Genomic DNA, 18,942 nt, shown 5'->3' on the forward strand with positions numbered 1-18,942 from the left:
TTCATTACCTCAACCTTATTGGTCTGTAACCGAGATCTTTGCTTTCTGGTGTTTTGGGTCATTGTCGTGTTGAAACGCCCATTTCAAAAGGCATTTCTTCTTCGGCATAGGGCAACATGATCTTAAGTATTTTCATATATTCAAACTAATCCATGATCCCTGGTATGGGATAAATAGACCCAACACCATGGTATGAGAAACATCCCCATATCAAGATTTTTGCACCACCATGGCTTTACTGTCTTCACAGTGTACCGTTGCTTAAATTCAGTGCTTGGGGGTTGTCTGGCATACGGTCTGCGGCCACAAGAGCCAAAAAATAAAAATTTTGCTGTCATCCGGCCATAAAATGTGTGCCATTTCTCTTTGGGCCAGTCAATGTGTTCATTGGCACATTTCTTTCCAACATTGGGACTTTGCGGAGAGTTGTTGGTGGTAACTTGGCTTTACCTAATAGTCTTCTAAATTGCATCAGTACTCACTGGCAACTTCAGATATTATTTGATCTTTCTGGAGGTGATCATTGGCTGAGTCTTTGCCATTTTGGCTATTCTTCAATCCATTCGAACCGTAGTACCCCTCTTCCTTCCGTGTCTTTCAGGTTTTGGTTGTCACTTCAAGGCATTTGAGGTCATTTTAGCTGAGCAGGCTATAATTTGCTGCACTTCTCTAGGTTTCTTCCTCTCTAATGAAAGTACATTTTTCATCAGAACAATGTCTGGAATGACCCATTTTCCCCAGTATTTCAGAAGGAAATGCACTTTAAGAAGCGTTTTCCTTTCAAATGTGTCACATCTATTGATTAAGACTGGAGTATGAAACGCCAGTCTTAATAATTCTGCCCCATTGTATCAGGAATGCTATTTGTATTTTATACATATGCACTCAAATATATCTATAATTCTTACAGCTTGATAAAGGGCTACCCAATAATGCTATAGCCTGAAACATTGTAAACCGTAACCTTGCACTTACGGCTAGAATAAAAATAAAATATTTAGTAAGCATATCACTTGAAGTGCCGCTTTCTGTTCAGTTTTCCATAGATGGTTGATGCACAGTACTCAGATGCTCTGTTGATATAATAAGTATTCGTCAGCTCTTAGGAATATTCAAAGTTCAGCAAAATGTGAACGAATGGACTTTGTGTGACAAAAGATCCTCTACTCTGTTCTAAAGGGCCCTGTATACACTTGAAATTAGCTTAGACTGCCAACATATTGTAATGCATGCACAGATGCTTCTCCTTGCCACCGGGTACACATCGTGTCTTGGCATCTTCATCTTTCTGGCCACCGCTGCACAATGCCACTGTCCCTTCCTATGGCTGTTGGCTATTCTCCTCCAGTTTCAGTCCCTGGTCCTAGTGTGCACTGACTTCTGCCCTCTAAAAAAAGGCCAGCGCAAGCACCCAGCTTTCCTAGATTAGTTAAACCCCTCCTTCCTACTACTCTTTTCCTGATCTTAGTTTCCCTTGCTAATCATTCTCCCTTGTACCTGTATGGGGTCAGTACGGCAATATGCATGGAGTTCTCTAACCCACATGGAGCCATAGGTGCACCAGATATGGCTGCTTTTGAGATTCCTTATTTACTAACCTACTTAATATTTTGATACTGCATTATTTGTTTGCAGTGCTGCTTTTGCGCAATTCTTTGCAATTTGCATGCACATAGGGCTAGGCGATCAAATAAATTTGCTAGGTTGGCGCCTCACAATTCTGTGACAAAACTGGTGCACGCAGGTGGGGAGTTTTCCAGTTGCCCGGAATCCCCCCCACCCCCCCGACCAGGGCCCTTACGTGCTATTGTACTCAATTGTATCTGCATCCTTAGGACAGATACAATTGACAGCCCTGGCGAGCAAAGGGAATCATCATTCCCTGCCCCGTCGTTTGGCGCTTTACCAGTCATGCAGGACGTCATTCCGCTGGAGATGGCCTGGTCAGAAGCCTCGTCCTTTAGATTAGAGCTTATAATATAAAGGGCTCAGCTGTTGGATACATGCAGACCAATATTCATAGCGTAAAAACCAGAGGGTAGCGGGAGCTTAGAAAGTATGCATTTGGAGATCCACCTTTAAAATCCTGAATTTGCCCGAAATTCGCCCTATTCTTGGAAGCTACATCACTTACAGTATCCCTTCCTAACACTTTTCACATCGCTGCACAACAAAGAGCTCACGTTGGGAGATCTCCCTCCTCTGTCCACTGCCAATTTGAAATGTTGGCACCTCACGATTCTGTTTTTCACAGAATTGTTAAATCATTTCTATTACAAAAATAGTAATGCATGCAGGGGGAGGGGGGTCTCCAGTTGCCCGGAAACTCCCGTGACCAGCCCTGGCGAGGTAAGGGGAACATCGTTCTTTGCCCCGACATTCGTCGCTTTACCAGTGATGCAGGACGTCATTCCGCTGGAGAAAGGGCATAGCTAGTGGATACATTCAGACCAATAATCTAATATATGATAAATCCTATGGTTTGCTATATTTTGTCTCTCCATGTGTGGCATGTCCTCTAACCCAACCAGGGGTTATGCACCTTAGGCCAGGTTCCCACGTAGCATAAACACTGTGGAATTTCCGCAACGAAATTCTGCAGCAATTTACAGTAGCAGCAAAGTGGATGAGATTTTGAAAATCTCATGCCGTGTTGCGGAAAAATTCCTCAGCAAAAAGGTTAATAAATTGACCTGCGGTGCGGAATTGAAATCTGCAACGTCAGTTTATGCTGCGTTTTTGTTCCTTTTCTGCTGCGGGTTTTCGCCATTGAATTCAATGGGGATGCAAAACCTGCAACAGGAAGCAAAGTGTTGCGACCTTTGCGGCGGAATCACCATTCTACCGCAAACATCTTAACCCAAAAAAAAAAAAATCATACTTACTCATAACGGCTTCTTCCTCCAGTCCGGGTTCCTGGGAGGAGGTTTCATCCCATGAAACTACTGCAGCCAATCACAGGGCTGTAGCGTCATCCAAGGAGGCCGGACCAGACAGCCACGAATGGATGAGTCACCATGACAACAGCCTAGGTAAATATGGACTTTTTATTTTGTCCCCTCCTTTTCTTTACACATAGACATTTTCACCTAAAGAGACACTGACCATTCGATTCCTACAACGTCTGCTGTGTGGACCAGAAGTCTCTTTCACTATGCATTCCTATGAGACGCTCAATGTGAGTGTCATGGGAATTCATATTGAAAGTGACTTCCGGTCTTGTGAAGTCCATACCTTGACAGGTTGTTTTGGCTGCACAAGAGGGCCTACACATTATGCAGGTGACTTCAATATTATGGCTGAACGGTGTATGTAACCCTATACCAAGTTGTCATGCCCATGGCCACGGGCAGTCAGGCTCACTCACCTCCTGACACCTGCAGCCATGGAACTGTGAGCACTGGTCCCCATCTCCTCCTCAGCAGACGCCAGCGCTCACTTCAGCTTCTCCCGGCTCGTGCCCGCTCTTAAAGGACCCGCGCGCACCTGAAATTGAGTCAAAATTAGCCCATGAGAACCCTGGACTATAAGAGGGGCTCAACCCCTTCCTGCCTTGCCTGAGCCTTGTTGTCGTTAACCTAGTCTGTCTATGAAAATGGTCTAAGTGTTTTCAAGTCCCCAGTGTTTCCCGTTCCTGCTGCCTCTAACCTGCATCCCGTGCTATCCTGGTGAAGTGCCATGTTGAGCTGAAGTCGTACTGTGCTGTATACCGCCTGTCCTGCTACACCACGCCTGGCGCCTGCCTGCTGCCTAGTCCCAGCCGAGCCTGTCTTGCTACTGTCTGAGCTACCACAGGTACACTATACGAACTATAGACTGTGACTTGTTGGCCAGCTGCCATACCGTCAAGGCGGTACGGTCCAGTGGGTCAGTGTACCCTAAGTGACCCAAGTCTTCATGGCACGGCTATACTCAACTGTGTATCTTATAGGCACAACCCCCCTCCACCATAGGGTTTGAGATGGAGCCACTAGCTCTTTTCTTGTTGGACCAACTAAGATGCACATACAATCTCTCTTGGCAACAAGAATTGCCCACTTTTCTTCCTAACCCATTCCCAGACCTCTGGTTAGTTTGTCCCCTCCTTCACTTTATACCTAGATTCCTACAGCGTCTGCGGTGTGGACCAGAAGTCTCTTTCAGTATGCATTCCTATGAGACGTTCAATGTGAGTCTCATGGGAATGCATATTGAAAGCGACTTCTAGCCCACACAGCAGACGCTGTAGAAATCAGCTAGTCACAGCGCGGTCCTGTGACCAAATTGTGGCCGAGATATTTCTGCAACAAAGCGCCTGGTTAGAGAATGGCATGCCCTACCTTTTACCAGATACACTGTACAAATGGTGGCTACAATAAAAAGATTTGCTGCAGGGTTTCTTTAAATCTGGTGCGGTTTGATGATAGGTCTCTGAACTTGGGATTTTGTACCTGTGCTTTTTTTGGGCAATTTTTTTTTTTTTTAATTGCAGAATTATTAAAAAAAATATATACTCTGAGCAGCCCTATTGTGATTCTCAATACTGAAAATATGGTTCTAACTAAATAACCAAACATATTTACAGAAAATAAAAACAGAAAAGTTGGAAAACTTTTACTAAATAGGCTGCTTCTTTCATACAGAACATTTCCATTACACAAAGTGTAGTGCTGCAGTGTATCATAAATAAAGAGTGTCCCTTATTTGACAACAGCATACAGTTTAATACATTTAGTTAAAATATAAAAGTAATTTTAATATACATAGTTTAGAGGTGAAAAAAAAATACAAGGCACACAAATTAAATGATATTTTGCTGAAACTTCTATTTACTTGTCAGTGTGGTATGAATGCAGGGAAAAGTATTACCAAAAATTAAACAGTGTGCATTGACATTACTTTATAAAATCAAACTAACCAGCCTTTAGAATCAAACTACACAGTGACATTTTAAAATTAGCTTTTAATTCTAAGTGTGTCTAAAAAAATCATGTAAAAGTCTTGATCCTTGCATTATAAATGTGTAACATGTAAAATGCTGTATTACACATACTTGTATACACATATATACATGTGTTATTATATACACATTTCTGCAGTAAAACATGAGAAAATAAACATTCAAACAAATATGGTAATTTCCCAATAAAGCAGTACAAGCTTAAAACCTAAAATGCTTACAATACTGATTATCACAATATGTTGCCAAAAGGTATCAAAAAGGACTTCTCATTTCTTTATACCGTTTGTTCAATATACATGTAAGTTATTTTTTCCTTCTCTGGATCCTGCTTAGACAGGAATAAACAGTACAATAACTGCAATTTGTGTTTTATGTTATATAAAAAAAATAAAATAAAAAAAAAATTAGAGGCAACATAAGGATACCAATATACCAGTACTTTAAAAGTCACATTAGCTGGACATTCCCAGCACACGGGAAACACCAAAAATATATAAAATATATATTTATATAGACTACCCCATTTTACTTTCAAGCGGTTAAATTTTTAACACTTTAAAAAGTCTCTTGAAAGAACCCTGCCACTGCATCTTATTAACAAAAGTACCAAAACAGGAAGTGAGCACAGCTTACACCATCTTCAAACCAATAAACAAGTTATTTTGTGTCTGTTATATACAGAGATTGCACGCAGTTCTGACAATGGAAGTTGTAGGCTTTAACTGCATTCAGTCTTTGGCACACTAATCTGATTTATCGATTGGTACTAGAATAGAGGTCTGAAAAAATTAGACACAAATGAAATATCTTCCAATGTGGATATATAAGTATATATCAATATATACTGGTATACGTATATAGATATATATGACTTTCACTGCTTATGTACACGATAATGCACAAAGCCTGGGGATACAATTGAGTATTTTTACCCATGTGTGAGGTAACTCTTGTTACGTTGTATTTGTCATTCCTTATTTCTCACCTAGAATGGCATTTCCACATATATCAGCACTCCACTGTAATGTAATGTTCCCTCATATGTCATATTTATCAAACCGCAGGTTTTTTTTTTTTTTTTTTTTTAACATTTGTGCAGAACCCACAAATGCATCTACAAGTTGGTGTATATATTCGTGATGGGTTTTGTTCTGCTTAATCTTCCCGAGGCTCGGAACTACACATACTAAAATGCTTACATTTTATCCATAGGCAATAAATAGCATACTTTTAAAATAAGAAAAGAAACACCTATCAAAATGTACCCCTTCCCCTGGAAGAGTTTTCAGTCTTTCATAGCAGCATAAAAGTAGATGTACGTCAGTAAAGCTGCATTTAAGTACATTTACCAGCCTATTAAATTTGCTTTAGCTTTCTCTGTTAATTTTCGTACCCTTCCTCTACTTGAGGTCCCAAAAGTCAAAGAAGTGTCTTCAAACAGCAGCTGTCTTTGCTCTTCCTCGGAGTCCTCTTCATTGTAAAATGCAGTTCTTCTTCCCTGATTTCTAGTTCTCATTTGGACATCAGAATGATTAAGTCCTTCTGAATTGTCTGGCGATTCATCCATGGGCTCTTCATACTTTTTACACTTACTTCTTGTTTGTATTTTAACAGTTTCTTGTTTTGCTTGCTCTTGCTTGGTCTGTGTTGGTGCAAAAAGAGGAGGAGGAGGAGGAGGAGGAAGAAGAGTAGGAGCAGTTGCCGTCAATAGCTCAAGTTTTACTTTTGGTTTTCTACCTCTCCGTTTTTTCGGCACCTCATTTTCACTCTTAATGTTCATTCCTGCATGAGGGTTGCAAGTGGAAGAAGTAGGCTGCTCTATAATCTTTTTATCTGTCAATACAACAGGCCTATTAGGGATTTGGGGTACAATTTGTAACTGATCATTTCTAGGATATTTTGGTTTCCGGCCTCTTTTCTTGGGTACTACTTGAACTGCGCTGTTGGAGTCACTGTAACTAGTTGCATTAGTTACGACTACCTTTGGTTTACGGCCAGGACGTCCTTTCACTACTGGCTTGATTGGCAGGCTGCTGTGTCCATTAACCTGAACACTTGATGGTGGCAAAATATCTTTCCTTTCTGCTGCAAAAATAAATATAAAACGTTGTGATTACATACTTTTAATACCTCTTTCATCATCTTTTATTTCCATCTGTCACCCTTGATGCTGCTAGGGGCAGGCTCTGGGATTAATCAGTCTCCTTCCCCCTGTGTCAGCTCATAATATAGTCCCTTCTTACTTTTCAATCCAGCTTTACAATCCTAATAAGGTGAGAAGGAGTCTCCTCAGATATAATGCCATGCTACTGCAGAGGCTCTGCTCCTTCCCTGACAAGCAGGGGAAAAAAAAAAAAAGCTATTTCTATTGGTTGCTCTGCAATGAACAAAGGATCACTATGAGAATACCTTGCTGTGGTAAGAGTGAAGTGTTCACTAGGACTCCGCTCATTAGGTGGACATGCACATTGCTACACACTTTGAACACCAGGTGGTGCCGTATTATGTAAGTAAATTTCAACTCTTAATGGGATCGTTTTTGTTAATGAGATTATAATTTAGTGCTTTATTTAAATAAAATATTTTTTGTAGGATAACCTCTAAATGTAAAAAGAGCTATTGCCGACCTTGAGGTGGACCAGGCAGTCCTTTCATCCTGCGCTTTAAAGGTTTCTCTTTCTCCAAAGTTCCTTTGGGTAAAGAATTCTTAGCCACCTGGCTGTTCGTTAGCTGGCTGGCGTTGGTGGCAGCCGTCTGACCTCTGGGATGTTTTGTAGAGTTTTCTGATACCAAAGATAGAAAGATCACTCAAATTAATTCAAAAGCCCTTTGAGAAAGTAACAAGTAATATACAAAAAAAAAAAATGCTTGTAAACACAATTTAATAGGACTAGTTCAGGATCATATGACTTCATGTTGTGACCTCTGCGGAAGTACTCGGGTCATTTCCAGCTCCTTTATAGACTTCAACTACAAAGTATATCCTCCTTTTTTTGGTTAAAAAAATAAAAACCATTAAAAGATAACACTGTAAACCTGGCTATAAACGTGCTCCCTCATGTAGCAATTTTACCTCTGGGTTTGGACATTAAACTACACAGTATTAGACTATCCTCATAGAAAAAGTTTTAGACCATTTTTAATAACTTTATGTAACCTTATCCACATATATTTTTAACCAAACGTACTCTTCGCCATTACATTTTAAGTTAGGAGCTGTGCAGATGAAATACAGATTTTTGAATCTGGAGAGACTACGTACCTGTCTTTCCTGGAGTGCCATTATTATTGGGTTTCAAAGCCAGAAGTTTAGGTGTAGATGTAGATGGTTGACCAGGAGATACCCGCTCTATCTGACGCTTATAACTCCTTGTTCGAGCCATTGGACTTGATTCTGTTCCTTTGCCGTTTATCTGACCAGTTACCTTTTGAGGAGCTGATCGTGGAGGTGCTGAAATTGTACTTTCTTGTTTTTGCTGATGTCGTATATATTTTCTTTTCCTTTCAGGGCTAAAAGAAAAAAAAAAAAACACAGAAGAAATTAGAATAAGTAAATTTGCTTCATGAAAAAAACAAAACAATCGGATGACAAAGCTAAATAAGTGATCTGTACTACCTTGATGCTGCGCTACTACTGGAAGAGCTGCTTCGATTTCTTTTCTTTTTGCGCTTTGTTATTGTGCTCCGTTGATGGAATTTGACAGCTGATTGGTAGTCAGATAATATAGTGCCAACACGCTCCTCGAAAAAAGCGGATAGTCGCAAACTCATGCTATAGATCTAAAGGAGGGCAAATATATGAATTAAAAATAACATGCATGATTACTTGATGTTTACATTACATCTTGGTATGTTACTAATTATAACCATGCTTATATAAATAAGAATGTCTCTGTATAGTTATATAGTGATAGAATGCCTTTATTGTGAGTAGATGAAGTTAGATATCTGAAATGTAAAATGTGCGAATGAACATGAAAATTAGGCACACCTTTGATCTTTTGCTTGGAGTATAAGCCTTTGAGTTGCTGAAAATCAACCTTACATCCTTGCAGAGTTCCGTTGGGGAGTCATAACTACCAGACTCAATTTTTTCTCTAACCGTTTCAAAATCCATTGGAATGTCAATAATATCTCGATAGTCCTGGGAAAAAAAAAAAATGAAAACATCAAACTGACTGGTCAGTAATATATAGATTTTTGTACTCACCGTAAAATGCTTTTCTTATCGAATTCATTGGGATACACAGCACCATGGGTATAGGCCCTTGCCACTAGGTAGGAAAAAGTCTTCGCTCTGCCGAGTCAGGCCATACTTTTGCCCCAGACACGGAGCAGTATGAGAAACGTTGACAGAATATACATGTTACTGGCAGAAGACCAACCCAGGAAGAAAAAAAAAAAAGAGGATGGGATCCAAGTCCCAAAATTAATTTAACGAGAATGAGATTTTACGGCATGTACAAAACTTTTATTTTCTTGTTTTAGTCACTGGGCGACAGCACCTCGGGACATCCTAAAGAAGTCCCAGAGGGTGGGCAAAAGTAGCAATCTACCGTGCGACCCAACTCATAGCCGCTTGGAGAACCCTGCGACTTAGGCTGGGTGAGCCAGATTATGAATTTGGTAGAACTTCGTGAAGGTTGCACCAAGCTTAGTGTCGTACCCACAAAGATGCACCGACAGCCCTCATAGAATGGGCAGAAACTCAAAAAGGGCGGATCCTTGCTCTGGAACGGATATGATAGGATTCCGGGATCACAGACCTAATCCAGCAAGCAATGGTAGGCTTGGAAACTGCCGAACCTTTGAGAGAATAAGAGCGTCTAAAGGATTTAGTCGCAGCAAGGTACTAAATTTAATGGAGAAGAGTATGTTTAGTTAAAAATATATGTGGATAAGATTATTGAAAATGGTCTAAAACATTTTCTCTGAGGATAGTCTAATACTGTGTATTTAATATCCAAACTTAGGAGGTAAAATGGCTAGATGAGGGAACACGTTTAAAGCCAGGTTTACACAGTGTTGCTTTTAATAGAGAAAATATAGTACGCATTGGGAGGACAATGTCGTCATTGATGTGAAAGGCAAAGACCACGTTTGGGAAAAAGGATTGTACGGTACACTATCTTATTCCTGTGGATCACAAAGAAGGGAGACTTACAGAAGTGCCACATGTTCCGAGTCCTGTCTGATGGAAGTAAGGAAGAAAAGCTTACCGGAAAGAAAACCGTGAGATATCTCGTAATGGCTACAAGGGGAAGGCTTTGAGAGCCCCACAAATTCCAGGATTCAGAGGGATGCCGAAAAGAAGGCTCGGCGTGAGTTACTCAATGTAAGAAAAAGGTATTTACCTGGTAACGGAAAGCCAGCGTTTGCTGAAAGAGGAAAGAGCAGAGACCTAGCCTTTTAGAGTAGGCAGGCTCTGATCTAGAATTGACTGCAGAATAGACAAAATCTTAGAGGTGGAACACACCAAGGGATAGAAACTGTGTTGCTATCACAGGCCTTACACATACAGGCTACTGGGCCTTTAACAGAAGACCGGTATAGAAAGACCTCTGGATCTCAGAACCTAAGCTTCAACAGTCAGGCCGTTTAACAAAGCTGTAATAAAGTGGGGTGAAACAGCGGACCTTGAGAAAGGAGGACGTGTTGAAGTGAAAGGCACCATTGGGCGTCCACGAATAGATTGACAAGGTCGGTATACCAGGCCAGTCTAGAGCCAACCGGATGGCTGGATTGCCCTCAGCCTTGAACTGCTTGAGCTCTGGGCAGTAGCAGACGGAAGATACAGAAAAGAAGAGAGAACCCTGAACAAGGAGTGAGCAGGGTGTTGACGGCGAGGGCTCTAGGATCTCGAACCCTGGCCACGAAGACAGGAAACGTGTGGTTGAGGCGCGACACGAATAGGTCGATGTCTGAAGTGCCCTACCTCCAGCAGATCAGGCGGAAGATCTTCGGATAAAGCAACCTTTCCCCCGGATCCAGCTTTTTCCGACTGAGGAAGTCTGCAGCCTAGTTGTCCACACCCGGCACGTGGACCGCAATTCTCCACCCAGTTGAGTATTCTAGAGGACTCCCACATTGCCGTGCTGCTCCTGGTACCGCCTTAATGATTTAGATAGGCGACCATTAAGGATACGGACTGGATGACCCTGGAGAAGATGTTTCGAATGGCAAAGTGCCAGGAAGATGGTCCTAAGTTTCAGAAGACTGATCTGCAGCAGCGCTTCGTCTTCTAACCATGTGGCCTGAACCTTTAGAATGCAAAACAAGATGACGAGTCACTAGAGGGGCAGCAAGAACCGGCCCTGAGAGATGGCTGGGGGTGGTCTCCCACGAGAGCAACTCCTGACAAACCCGTGGATCGACTTGTTCATGGAATCCTGGGATTTGTTTCAGCATGCAAAGATTGTGCTATGTAGAGGCAGTGTGTGAAATTGGGAATAGGGGATGGCCTCGAAGGCCAACATTCTCTTGCCCAGCACCTGCATGCAGAAGCAAATGTAAACTGAAGCATCCCGGTGAAGCAGAGCCACCCCGGCTTTCCTGGTGCCAAATATGATACACAGTAAACTGGCACCAGAAACTACTTCTCTGTTAATGATCCATCTGAATCTCTTCAAAGTGTTCAGGGTGATCCTGGGACTGGAAAGATTTTCCTCTCTCTGAGGCATTCACCAAGAGCTCGTCGAAATAATGGATAACCGTTACTCCCCTAGCGTAGAGAGACACCAGGAACTTGGTGCACACCCTGGGAGCAGTAGCAAGCACAAACAGGAGGGCAACAAACTGTTGAGAACCAACAGCAAATGAAACGCTGGTGGGCCCATGCATTATGTATGTGCGGGTAAGCATTGCGGATGTTGATGGAGGAAAGGTACTAGCCTTGTTGCAACAAGGCAACCACTACCTGCAGAGATACATCTGGAACTTTCTTTAGGTCCAAGATTGGCCTAACTGAACCATCCTTATTGGAGACAAAATATTTTGAATCCTTGGAAACATTCTAAATGTGTAACGGGGAAAATCATCTCCTGAAGGAGAAGACCGCGAAGGGCCTGAAAAAAGCAGAAGCGCAATCTGGTCTGCCGAGGCTGACAGAAAGAACAGACTAGAGGAAGGGTCGGGAACTCTATCTTGTATCCTGTCTACACCAGCAGAGCCAGTTATATCGCCTGATAGGAAAGAAGTTGTCCCCCTACACGTATAGAAGATTCAAGTGGCGAGACACAATCAAGTGGAAGATGCCTTGGAAGTGGAGGGCTTCTTAAGCCCAGGGCAGCTATGCCAGGAGGGCTTAGGTTAGAAGGATGGATGTCTCAAGTCTGTGGGACAGCAGGTCCTCTTCTTTGACCTCCATGAGGGGAAGTTCCAAAACTGCTGGGAAGGTTGTTGGCGTTTAGAACAGTTCTGAGGTAGGAGGGAACTCTTGCCGTCAGCGGCCTCAGAGATGAGTTCATCCAGACGCTAACCCAAGAGTCTGCCCCTGGCCAGTGAGAGCCTTCTTAGAACTATGCGCCACGTTGCCACCGAATTAGCCGTCGCTCTGGCAGCGAAACTGGATAACTCAAGGGGAGCCTCGCATAAGAACTTAGAAGCATTGGTGAAGTGGAACAAGCTTTACAGACCCAGAAGGAGGCACATGCTGGGCGCACGGTAGAACATACCGTCACAAAAGCAGATTTGGCTAGAGTCCATTCTCTTATCAAGAGAACTGCTAAGAGATGCCGCATCTAAACGCAATAAAGTGGCGCTCTTGGACAGCCTAGACACAGGCAGATCTACCAAAGTCGAGCCCACTTGGAAACCAAATCTTCCTCGAAGGGAAGAAACAAATGTCCTCTTGGAGGGGTTTAAGCGCATGTCATGGTTATTTCATTTCTTAGAGAGGTGGTCCTTAAACTCACTGTGGTTTGAGAAAACCAGAGGCTGGTGATGGCAGAAACACAACTCTCCCTGAGAAGGGGAGTGTCTTTAAACATATGAGGTTTCCCTAACAAATCAAGTCCTGCACTGCGGTTGTCATTTTAAGGTCTTGCTCTGATTCAGAGTCAGAGTATTCCCCAGGGGAGACAGACTGATCCTGCAGAGATACAGCTTCCACAGTATTGGTCCCATCAGGGGATGCTATTAAAAAAACCTAAAGCAGAGCGAGACCTGTGACTTGCGCTTCTGGGTCTTTTTTACGTGGCCTACTACAGAAAAGAGGTTGCGTTACCCCTGAGACGATTCCAGAGTATCATTGATCTGGGCCGCTATATGCGTTCCAGAGACTCAGCCATGGTCTGGAAGAGTTTGGAAAGATTCCTAAGGCTCAGGTGAAGGATAATGCCCAGTCAGGGGGCCCACATGGTAGTCATACCCCTCATACTCATCCTCCATCGTCTTTCATATAGACGGGGTATAAGCATGTCAGCTGCAGGATCAGAAAAGGAGGTTAGATGAACGGCTGTGGATGAAGCGCAGTGCAGAGGACGGTCTAGTTTCCTGGCACCCTCAGGTTCAGGGTGGATTAGCAGCTTGGTTGACAGGCTAGTCAACCCCCTAATAAGGAAAATAAATAAATACAACTATAGTAAAAATTCTGGGTCTGACGGTCTCTGCAGAGGTATCATCATGGGTATGTTACTGCTTTCACTTCTTTCAGGCTGTTTATCGCCCAGCAATAGGGTGCTGGCGTTTGTGACACTTCAGGCTTTACCACTTACGTAGTTCTATTGGTACACAGTACTATATTATTCATGCCACTGTTTGCACAATAGCTCCTATTAATTAATTATTTATTCATTCATTCAGTCTGCCTGTTCCAGTTAGACATATATACATTGTCTATATTTGTTATTCTACCCATTGTGTACACATATCCTCTGCATTGGATGAACGTTTTTATTCATGCTTTGCATGACTCATCTTTTAATTCTTGATATTTTGTTGAATAAAGTTTATATTTCCATAATATTCATGCGTTGTGTTAATTGTACCCCATACTTTATAGACTCTATTATAGTAAAAAAGTGCAGCAAACTTGAGAAACGGGTCGTGTCCGCCACCTACTGAAACAGGACTAAAACTGATTAGCTCAGTGTGTGTGGGAAGGGTGTTGCCTGCCTGCGCAAAGCCAACCCTTTTTAACTTCCTAGCGTCAGCCTCCTACTGGCAAGGGCCTATACCCATGGTGCTTTTTCCCTAATAACATTACGAGAAAATAGTATCTTTAAGGCTGGTTTTAGACAACATCACTAAGCCTGAGAAAAAGATAACTAGAAAAAGGCATTAGTGTAGAGCGCACTTTGAGAAGTATCAGGGAGACTGCGCTATTCAGGTCAGTTAACCAGTTCAACTTATTTAAAGAGGCTCTGTCACCACATTACAAGTGCCCTATCTTGTACAAGATGTGATCGGTGCTGTAATTTAGATTACAGAAGTGTTTTTTAGTTAGAAAAACAAATCATTTTTCAGTTATGACCTATATTAACTTTATGCTAATGAGTTTCTCAATGGACAACTGGGCGGGTTTTACTTTTTGGCCAAGTGGGCGTTGTGGAGAGAAGTGTATGACGCTGACCAATCAGCGTCATACACTTCTCCCCATTCATTAGAACAGCACATAGCGATATCACTATGTGCAACCACATACACACACTATAACATTACTGCAGTGTCCCGACAATGAATATACATTACCTCCAGACAGGACGCGATGTGTATTCAGAATCCGGACCACTTCTGTGGCGTCTGTGTGAGACTACAGCACAGCACAGCGAGATCTCGCTGTAAATGACAGCTTACAGCATAATCTTGCGAGACTACGACTGCTATGCTGTAAATTACAGAGAAGTGGTCAGGATTCTGAATATACATCACGCCCTGGCTGGAGGTAATGTATATTCATTGTCAGGACACTGCAGTAATGTTATAGTGTGTGTATGTGGCTGCACATAGCGATATAGCTATATCGCTATGTGCTGTTCTAATGAATTGGGAGAAGTGTATGACACTGATTGGTCAGCGTCATACACTCTTCTGCACAACGCCCACTTGGCCAAAATGTAAAACACGCCCAGTTGTTCATTAAGAAAATGATAATTTTTCTAAATAAAAAACACTGCTCTGCATTACAGCGCCGATCACATCATGTACAATATAGGCCACTTATAATGTGGTGACAGAGCCTCTTTAAGTTATCTTTTGAGAAGCAGTAAAGAGGAGAGGTGTGTGTGTGTGTGTGTGTGCGTGTGCGTGGAGGAGGGGTTTACGGCAGCACAGCACAACAAAATAAACACTGTACTGCCACACAGCAAAGTCTGCACTAGTCAGTGTCATGCAGAGTATCACATAGGCCCACCTTGTCACAATGTTCAGAGCAGTACAATGGGATGTTCAGTGCGCATGCCCAGAGGCCCCGCTACTGTATATTCAACAAGACCTGTAGAGAGAACTGCAAGGCTGATAGGACGTGCATACGCAGTCTTAAACAGCGCACGTCAGGAGGAAGGGACCAAGGGTAACAGAGAACAAAGGAGCCCCAATTGATATGAAGTTTTTATCAGAGAAAAAGGGCAATTATTTTTTTATTTTTTACTAAAGTCCAATTTAGAACATTTTTAGTGGCAGATAAGACATATGAGAGGCATTACCACTTTAAGGGGCGAGTCATCAGAACAACTCAGTGGTGAGGACTTACTGAATACTCTATAAGATCAACTGGATGTCGGAAAGGCTCAGAATCTTCACACTGAAAAATCAAATTTAAAAGCTCTTGGCACTGCTTCTTCCAAGACTGCAGATCATAGGAGTGTGCTCTGCTTCGTAGTTTGCGTCTTGGCTGGTATTCCTGAAATAAGAGCAGTTACACTTTAGTAGTTACACTGTAGTAGTTACACAATGTATTTGATGAAAATTTGACAGGCTGGAATGTACAGAATATAGATTTAAAATAGTGACTCGCTGCAGGCGATTTTGAAATATTTTGAGACATTTTTCGCTGCTAAGGTAAAAAAAATATATTTACATTGATCACCCTTAATCAACCCAATAAATGTTAATAACACACTTTATTAGTACTAACATGGCATTTAACAACTCCCATTTAGAAAAACAAAACCTCTCAGCTGGAAAGCTAGAGATGTAAAGTAAAGCCCCTTTACATGGGCTCCCGTCCATAGCTGTGTAAAAAAAAAAGGGCAGCGATCAGCCGACAAATAAGCAAAGGCTCGCTTGTCGGCTGATCACATAGTTTTATGCTGTAGAAAAAACAATCATTTGACGGCAGCACATTTCCCTGTGTAAAGACGGGATGCGCTGCTGACAACATGCAAACTGTATGGGGACGAGCGATCATACTGCACCATGTAAATGGAGTAAACAAGTGCCAAGCGACAAGTTATCAGCCCACATAAAACCACCTTAACTTGCATTAGGGAATATTTTGCTTTCACTACCCAGTTAAGCCAGTTTATCTATTAATAAATACCTTTCTCTTCCTTGTAGAGGTTCCAGGCATATCAGCATCTTTCTCTTCCTCCTTTAAGATGTAAATAAAAAGCCAGTTACAAAGCTAGATATTTGAGAACAGAAGTCCAACACGTTTATGACCAAAACACTTCCTTCCTTTATGGTCATTTTAATGAAACTAGAATACATTTAATATAGGATTATCTCTGCATACCCTGCTATTGCCCTACTAAAATAAGCAGAATGCAGACCACCATTTAAAGCAAAACTATAAAACATCTCAGCCTCATACATAAAATCATGGCATCAAATACCTAAAATTTATTAGGCTGCACTGGAAAAATGAAAGTTAAATCTAATCGGTTTACTATGGGAAGAGCTAGTCCTTTTTGCCAATACTAGTTTTTATGCAGGTCTCCCATGTGTGCTGATGGACTGACAAAGAAGCTATAGCTTCCAAGTTATAGATTGCTCCAATTCAGGAACAATTCCAAGAGCCATCAATTATATTCCACCCCCAAGACTCCAATCTCCACTCTTAGGCCCCGTGCACGCAAACGTGTTTTTGTGGCCACAATTGAACCGCAAATCTGCGGGTGAATTGCGGCCCCTTTCATTTCAATGGGCCCATGCACACGACCGTGGTTTCCACGGTCCATGAATTGTCCAGGAGCCTGGACCGCAAAAAGATAGGACATGTCTTATTACGGCCGTGTTTTGCGGTCCAGGCTCATAGAAATTAATGTGCGTGGCCCACTGGTGACACTCCCCGGCCGTCCAAGGCAAAAATTACGGCCGTGCACACCACTACGGTCTTAGGCCCTATTCACACAACAGGGATTCTCTGCCGTTTTTTTGGCGGCCCATCAAAAAATGGAACATGCCCTATTTTGGGCCGTTCTCCCGGCCCGCATAGAAGTCTATTGGAGCTTGTAAAGCACGGCTGTCACTCGGATGTGGTCCGAGTGACGGCCGTGCATTCTGACGCTCGCTCTCATCTCCTCCTCACAGTGCGACGTGCATGTGAGGAGGGTATTTTGTTGCTCCCTGTAGGAGCTGAATCCCTAATCTCCGGTCACCACTTGTGCCGAAGCTGTGGCCGGGGAATCCCCTCCAGGAGAAGTCCCCGACGTCACTGTCCATATATGGACAGTGATGTCAGGGACTTCTCCTGGAGCGGTCCCCTACTCCTGAAGCAGAATCCCCGGCGTTGTGGCCAGTGATTCCGCTCCAGGAGAAGTCCCTGACTTCAATGTCCATATATAGACATTGAAGTCAGGGACTTCTCCTGGAGCGGTCCCCTACAGGAAAGTAGGGGGGGGGGGGGTGCCATCTATGGGGAGTGGATATGTACAAGGGTGCTGTGTGGCACTGCCTACAGGGGGGTGCTGGGTGACACTGCTTAAAAGGGGGGCTTCGTGGCACTACCTACAAGAGGGGCTGTGACAGCATCTACAGAGGGCAGGGTGTGGCATTATTTACAGAGGGCAGGGTGTGGCATTACCTACAGAGGGCAGGGTGTGGCATTACCTACAGAGGGCAGGGTGTGGCATTATCTACAGAGGGCAGGGTGTGGCAGAAAATGTACAAATGAAATTCATCCGTTTTTAAAACGGACAGGGAAAACAACGGATGCAAAACAAGTAAAAATTGGCAGATTTCGGCCAACACTCGGACCCTGTTGTGAGAAGAGAGCCTAAGGGTATGTTCACATGCTGCGTTTTCAGGCGTATTTCGGGGCCTAAACGCCTCGAAATACGCCTAAAAAACTGTAGCCTACAAACATCTGCCCATTGAATTCAATAGGAAAAACTGTGTTTCTTTCAGACAGGGCATTTTTTTTATCCCGTTGTAAAAAAAACGTGCATAACAAAACGCCCCGTAAAAAGCATGTCACTTCTTGAGCCGTTTTTCATTGTGTCAATAGAAAAACAGCTCCAAAAAAAGTCTAGAAAAAACCTTTTCAGCTTCAAAAACAGCTGAAAATCAGAGGATGTTTCTCTGAAAACAGCTCTGTCATTTTCAGCCATTTTTGACTCCGCGTGTGAACATACTTTAAGTTTTGCAGACTTTTTTTTTTATACAGACTAGGAACATAAGTAATCCCAGCAATTATACTAGGACTAAAACGAATTAACGCAGGAAATCAGTCCACTTTCCGCAGCAATAATGGACATGCTGCAGAATAAAAATTACGCACCGCAGGTGTATTTCTGGACGGAAATTTTCTGCAGCACCTGGATGACATTTGTTAAATCTCACCCACTTTGCTGCTACTGTATACCACGTCGTATTTTCCGTCCGCAATTCCAGATGGAAAATATGCAGCAAATCCTTTACGTGTGGACAGGACTTAATTGTCTATTTCTGTGTATTGTAAAACTTTATTTTTGTATACATTTTCTGCATTTTTAACCCCTTAATGACCGCCGATTAGCCTTTTCACGGCGGTCATTAATGGGCTTTATTCTACAGCGCCGCCATTCCACGGCGCTGCTGTAGAATAAAGTAAACAGAGCAGGGAGCGTCAAATCTCCCTG

General features: G+C 42.7%; 1 protein-coding gene across 4 annotated transcripts in view; it reads right to left on the reverse strand.

Moving 5' to 3' along the window:
• Window positions 1–4,568: 4,568 nt before the first annotated feature.
• The window catches only part of PHIP (PHIP subunit of CUL4-Ring ligase complex), a 199,317-nt gene continuing 184,943 nt past the window's right edge, over window positions 4,569–18,942 (reverse strand). For 2 of the 4 annotated variants that reach the window (XM_075862053.1, XM_075862051.1), the window contains exons 34-40: window positions 16,422–16,472; window positions 15,633–15,782; window positions 8,934–9,086; window positions 8,559–8,722; window positions 8,205–8,452; window positions 7,570–7,725; window positions 4,569–7,024 (exon numbers count right to left, since the gene is read on the reverse strand). In XM_075862053.1, the coding sequence (XP_075718168.1) occupies window positions 6,288–7,024; window positions 7,570–7,725; window positions 8,205–8,452; window positions 8,559–8,722; window positions 8,934–9,086; window positions 15,633–15,782; window positions 16,422–16,472 (1,659 nt within the window). In that variant the 3' untranslated portion in view covers window positions 4,569–6,287. Of the gene's footprint in view, window positions 7,028–7,569; window positions 7,726–8,204; window positions 8,453–8,558; window positions 8,723–8,933; window positions 9,087–15,632; window positions 15,783–16,421; window positions 16,473–18,942 lie in introns of all 4 variants that reach the window. The other 2 variants (XM_075862052.1, XM_075862050.1) reach the window with 1 other exon arrangement.

This window comes from Rhinoderma darwinii, chromosome 4 (assembly GCF_050947455.1).
Source record: "Rhinoderma darwinii isolate aRhiDar2 chromosome 4, aRhiDar2.hap1, whole genome shotgun sequence".
Taxonomy (NCBI): domain Eukaryota; kingdom Metazoa; phylum Chordata; class Amphibia; order Anura; family Rhinodermatidae; genus Rhinoderma; species Rhinoderma darwinii.